This window comes from Xiphophorus couchianus, chromosome 21, assembly GCF_001444195.1.
Source record: "Xiphophorus couchianus chromosome 21, X_couchianus-1.0, whole genome shotgun sequence".
NCBI lineage: Eukaryota > Metazoa > Chordata > Actinopteri > Cyprinodontiformes > Poeciliidae > Xiphophorus > Xiphophorus couchianus.
In genome coordinates, this window is record NC_040248.1 from 23234565 (window position 1) to 23240206 (window position 5642).

The 5642-nt window shown below is 42.0% G+C and overlaps 1 protein-coding gene across 1 annotated transcript; it reads left to right on the forward strand.

Annotated features, from left to right (window-relative positions):
* Positions 1-209: 209 nt before the first annotated feature.
* LOC114137055 (uncharacterized) lies at positions 210-3827 on the forward strand. Its single transcript, XM_028005563.1, has 2 exons — positions 210-1652; positions 3277-3827. The coding sequence occupies exons 1-2, from the start codon at positions 418-420 to the stop codon at positions 3764-3766; spliced, it is 1725 nt and encodes a 574-aa protein (XP_027861364.1). The 5' UTR covers positions 210-417; the 3' UTR covers positions 3767-3827.
* The last annotated feature ends 1815 nt before the right edge of the window (positions 3828-5642 follow it).

Here is a 5642-nt window from a genome sequence, read left to right on the forward strand (position 1 = left end):
AGGTTTGAGTCCTTGTCAAATATTAACATTTTAATTTGACTAAAGAATAATGAAGGGTTAGAGTCCCAGTTGACAGAGAGTTTCAACTAAAGGCAAAAGGATAGGCTTTTAGAGATTCCTTAATTAGAGGACGCCTCTTAAGGGAAAGTCCTCACTTAGATAGAAAGTTTGTTATTTGCTGTGCTGCTACTGGTTTTGTTTGCTGTTTTGTTGCTGTTTGTGCATGAAGGAGTGAATGGTGTTTCTCTCTCTGGGAGTAAAACTCTCTGCCTTCGGAATTAGAATCCAAAGTGAAGAACCGCTTGGAGCTCGGCTCCAAGTAGAAGCCTGTTCTTCAGGAGGCACTGAGCGCTGACTTACAGCACTTTCTCTGAGAGAGCACGCGATACTAGTATTTTTAAGCAAGAGATTTAAACAATGGGAAACACAAATTCCTGTAATTCCTCACTTATTGAGGGCCCCGAAGGGGATGAAAAGTACATGATGTCCAGATTTCCTGGCAGCATTGTACATATAAAAAAATGGAAAAAGAAATATAAAATAGATGGGAAGCTAAAAATTGATCAATGGCAAGCAATTGTGGGAATTTTGGAGAGTAGTGTAGCAAGAAAAAAGGGGATAAAAAAAGTTAGAAAGGAAGATGAACTAAAGTGTGCCAAATTATGGTTAAAAGCAGCCATAGACCGGAAAGAACAAATTAAAAAGGTTAAAGAAAAAAGGCCAGAAGATAATGACAGGCGGAATGCCTCGGTGGGACGGGGAGAGCAGGTACGGCCGACTGCTCCTCCCCCAACCGCTGCGACAGATTCGTCTGCCCTTGTCTCAGAGCCACCAAGCTCGGTGGATAGACAGCCGAGTGCACCTTTTAATACCAGTGAGGAAGCCACTATCTTATTTGTAAGACCAGAAGATAATGAGCCCATATTTAGTGCAGTTCAAACCCCTCCTCCAAATATGCAGCCCCCACCACCCTCAGCTCCTCCAACTCTCACTCCAGCACGAGCCCCAAGTATCAAACTGACCACAGACCCAGTGTCAGTTCTCACACCTACCAAAATTTACCCTCCTCTTCCAGTCTCTCCACCCCCATTATATAATGAAGAAAGTGCAGGTCCAAGTGGTCTGGGACATTCATATGATCTGAGAAAGTACAGAACTCCTCGAGTTATGTACAGTTCTGAAGGGGCAGAACAATATCCAATGATCCAGGTCCCAAATCCTAATCCTAGAGATGCCCAGTCGCCACATATTTATGTTTTTAGACCCTGGACCTTGAAAGAGGCCAGAAAGGCGGTAGAAGGAATAACACCTGCATCAGAGGACTCCGATAAGTGGGTAGAAGATATGACTGGATTAATCCATTCATATAGACTAAATGGAGTGGAAGCAGGAGAAGAAGCCATGTCCTCATTAGGAAAAGATTGGGCAAAAGTGAGGGGAAATTATACAGGGAAAGAAACTAATAATAATAATATGTTAGTTCCAATTTCATACCCTCCAGGAGCTAACCCTGCTCTCTCTGATGCATTTAAAGCACAATGGGACCCATTGTGTGAGAGAGTTAGAGTAAATTTCCGTAAAAGGGCGAATTATAGTCATTTGTCAGGAATTAAACAAAAAGTTGGAGAAGACGTAGACGATTTTCGTCTGCGGTTTGTCCGTTATCCTGCAATAGCTAGCCCCGCCCACTTCATCACAACCCTCCGGGGCTGACTACTGACCAGTTCTCTGTCTAACAGGTCCGGAAAATCTCTACGACCTGGGTATTACCCTAAACGAGATCTATAAGAGATAATCTATTCAAACTGGTGTCGAAAGCGATTTGTCTAGCTCTAACTACCTTCAATCCAGAAGCTACGACCCTTTTCAGTTAAGGAACAATCAGCTGAGTAGCCCTCACAGCTGCCTAATTCCAATAACCACTTCTGTTAACGGTGGCTCGCTTTCTAAAAATATAACTTGCTCTTGGAACCGGCTAGATTAAGTTTAGTGACTTGGATGTAAGTCCCTGGGTCATTATTTTACTCTCACCAAAGGAAATTATGAAGCCTCCTCTTTACTAGAACCATGTACATTAGTTTTACCTTTATCAAAAGAACTGAAAAATGATTAAACGACTCAATTAATCCCAATGTCCACCAACCTCATTAGAATTTCAGAGTATGAATTTATTAAGCAAGCGTAAGCAGGGATATGTGACATACAAATCAATAATCAATTGTATATAATTCGAGAGCAGTATAATAAGATCCACATGTATAACCATACCATGCTGTCTCCTTTCCCTAACCTATGTCACTGTTTCTGAGATGGAGTTTTATGGAGCAGAGGCAACTCACACCCTGTTGATGGTGAATCTTGGCAGCTGAGGCATCCAGATTCCTTGGTCAGAGTTTTTATCCTTGTGCGGAAAAATCCTCCTTAGAATAGTAGCAAAGTGGAACGGGTTTAAATCTTTTAAAAACCCAGCTCTTTATCCCTCCGGGAACTTTGTCTCTTCTCCAAGTCTGTTGCAATATATTCGGGGTGGAGGCAAGACCGATGGCCGAATCAGGAACTCGGGCTTGGGCGTCCGGAACTTGTCCCTCCTTGGCGGCGCTGAGTATCAAGTCTCCCGTGGTTCCAGGGTGCGGTCCGTTGCTGTTTCCTCTGCTTCCCCGTTTCGACTCCTTCAGCGCCGCAGACAAAGAACAAGAACTTCTCCTTTTCCGTCTGCTTTTATACGTTTCTCTGCCATGCATGTGTATGGGGAGTTTTAGTTTACGTGGTTTCCTCGCAGAAACCCCCGTCGGCCCCTCCTGTCTGCTGACTGAGGTGGAAAGTCCCGTCCTTCCCTCAGCGTGTTGATCTTAGCCAACCATACCGTCCCACCCATCCTGTGCGTCTGGCCATCTGTTCAGAACTGCTTGTGACAGCAGGAACTCACAAGTCCCCTTCTCTTTTCACTCACCCTTTTCTCTGATTAATTATTAAACACAGTCAAATATTATAAACTATTTGCAGATTTTCATTAAGCATTAATCATTTCTTTCCCTTATTATAAATCATCAAACATAATCATTTCATTGTTGTTATTATTACAGATCATTATTCGTACATTTCAGAATCATTCAGTGATTACTTATACACAGTCATTTTACCAATTGTACTCATACATGTCCAACTTAATCATTATAAATCAAAACACAAGATTGCTTTATTTCTTTCAGGCCTTCATGCACCTTTTTCTGCGTGTACCTGGATAGATCTCAAACCCCATACCAGTTTTCTTGACAGGTTTGAGAAGGAGTTCAAAGTTCACAGTGGGATCACTTATGACGCAGGAGCAGAGGGTGTATATCAACAACAGTTAAAAAACGCTTTAATGTCAAGTTTCCGCCCTGAAATTGAGGGCTGGATTAAAAAACACCTAGTTGAATATGATGCTGCCTCAGTCCCACAGCTGATGACATGGGCACGTCATGCAGAAAAAGTAGTTAAAAAACCAAAAACAGGATCAGATGTTTTTCATCTGGAGGATTTTGGAGAAGTAGACACCTCTGTCTTTTTCCGCGGCTCCTCAAGAGGCCGAGGGAAAAACAGCAGCAGAGGAGGTCGCTATGAGCAGCCACCCCGAAACTATACCCCTCAAAAACCACAACGTCCAGATGGATGTTGGACTTGTGGTCATCCTGGCCACTGGGCAAGACATTGCCCAGAAAACAAAATAAATCACCGGAAGGGTGGCAGATGGGAGAAAAAACAAAAGTATAACTCCTCAGCATGACTAGACTTTTCCACAACCAAACAAAACTTAACACCAGATCAAATTGATGAAATAGTGGATGTATGTGTAGCTTGGGATATGTTAAATGCATTAAAAGAAAAACCTTATATCACACTGATTGTTTGCGGGGAAAAAGTTGAATTTTTATGTGACACCGGCGCATGCAAAACAGTTTTAAAAACTAAAATAGGAGGTGTAAACCCCACAAATGAGTCCATTTGGGTGAAATCTGCCGATGGACAAACACATAGAGAACATATGTCAAAAGGCACATCTTTTAAAGATGCTGAGACAGGAATTAAAATAAAAGCTTCTGTTGTAATGTCACTTAAATGTCCGACAAATCTATTAGGTAGAGACCTAATGACAAAATTAGGGATAGCAGTAGTCCCTGTACAAGATGGCATGAGAGCTGTCAGACTAAAACATTCTGATCTGTACACAGTTCACAAGGATGAAAAAAATCTACTGTTCATATGATCTAAAGCCAGCTGACAATCCTCATGTCCCAGGAAAGCTTCTTAGAGAAGCTCGAGGACAGCTGGACTCACCTGAAACAGAAATGAACTATAATCAGTTGCATGTAAAAATGAACATCCTAAATGATCCACGGGATGATTATGTGCAAACGTTTTTAGAAACAAATCCTGTGACACTTGCTGTGACTGAAATGTTCACAGACCGGAGGTCTTATGCAGCTGTGACTGTGCTCCTTCCGACTAGTCAAACAAAGCTGTATAAATTACCTGCAAACCCATACATTTCACTTTATAAGCCGCATAATAATACATGGGCAGATGTGGGTAACAGAACCAAAATGGCTGTTGAAGCCACTGATTTCAAAGAAGGTGAAGATGGCTGGAGCTACAGTCCTAGCTGTGATGTCTGGAAACAATCACTTTGTGAAGTTGTTACAGGGACAGCTCAAGTTCATGCATTTGAGTGACACATGAACATATTTCTGACAGAAAAAGAAGAAGCTGAATTAGCTAAGCTTCCAGAACACATGTGGACAAAAGGTCCCTCTGATGTTGGGTTACTTGGTTCAATTCCTCCAGTGCAAATTAAAGCAAAATCTAGTTGGAGACCTAGAGTAAGACAGTACCCTATAAAGACGGAAGCACTGGATGGGATTGAACCAGTAATCGAAGGTTTGTTAAAAGGAGGAATCATTAAAAAGTGTTCAGATTCTCCTTGTAACACACCTATTTTTCCTGTTCAAAAGGCAAACAAAAAAGACTGGCGCATGATTCAAGATTTACGATCAGTCAATGAAGCAGTACAAACGAGAGCACCAAATGTCCCAGACCCACACACGTTGTTAAACTCGCTAAGACCAAGCAATAAATTCTTCACAGTAATTGACCTCAGCAATGCTTTTTTCTCTGTACCCATTCATCCTGACTCCCAGTTTTGGTTCGCATTTACCTACAGAGGTCAGGGGTATACTTATACTAGATTACCCCAAGGTTTTGCGGACAGTCCAAGCATATTTTGCGAAGCAATTATGGCCTGCTTGTCTGATTTTCAAATATCGGAAAAAAGTCAACTTTTGATTTATGTTGATGACCTGTTAATAGCATCTGAAAGCGAGGAAGCATGCAGAGCAGATTCACTCGCTCTGCTGCACCATCTCTGTCAGACAGGGAACAAAGTAAACAAGGATAAGCTACAGTGGGTCAGAGCAGAAGTAAATTATTTGGGACACACACTTTCTGCTGAGGGGAAGCAGATACAAAAAGCGAGAAAAGAGACAGTTTCTGAAGCTCCTAAACCAGAAATTAAGAAGCAAATGATGTCATTTCTCGGACTTTGCAATTACTGCAGAGCCTGGATTCCACACTATGCTGAAAAAACACAGGCTTTACAGGATTTG

Coding starts and splice junctions, on each gene's coding strand:
- LOC114137055 (XM_028005563.1), top strand. CDS start 418: ATGGGAAACACAAATTCCTGTAATTCCTCACTTATTGAGGGCCCCGAA. Junction 1,653..3,276: donor GTAGACGATTTTCGTCTGCG/GTTTGTCCGTTA, acceptor TTTTCTTGACAG/GTTTGAGAAGGAGTTCAAAG.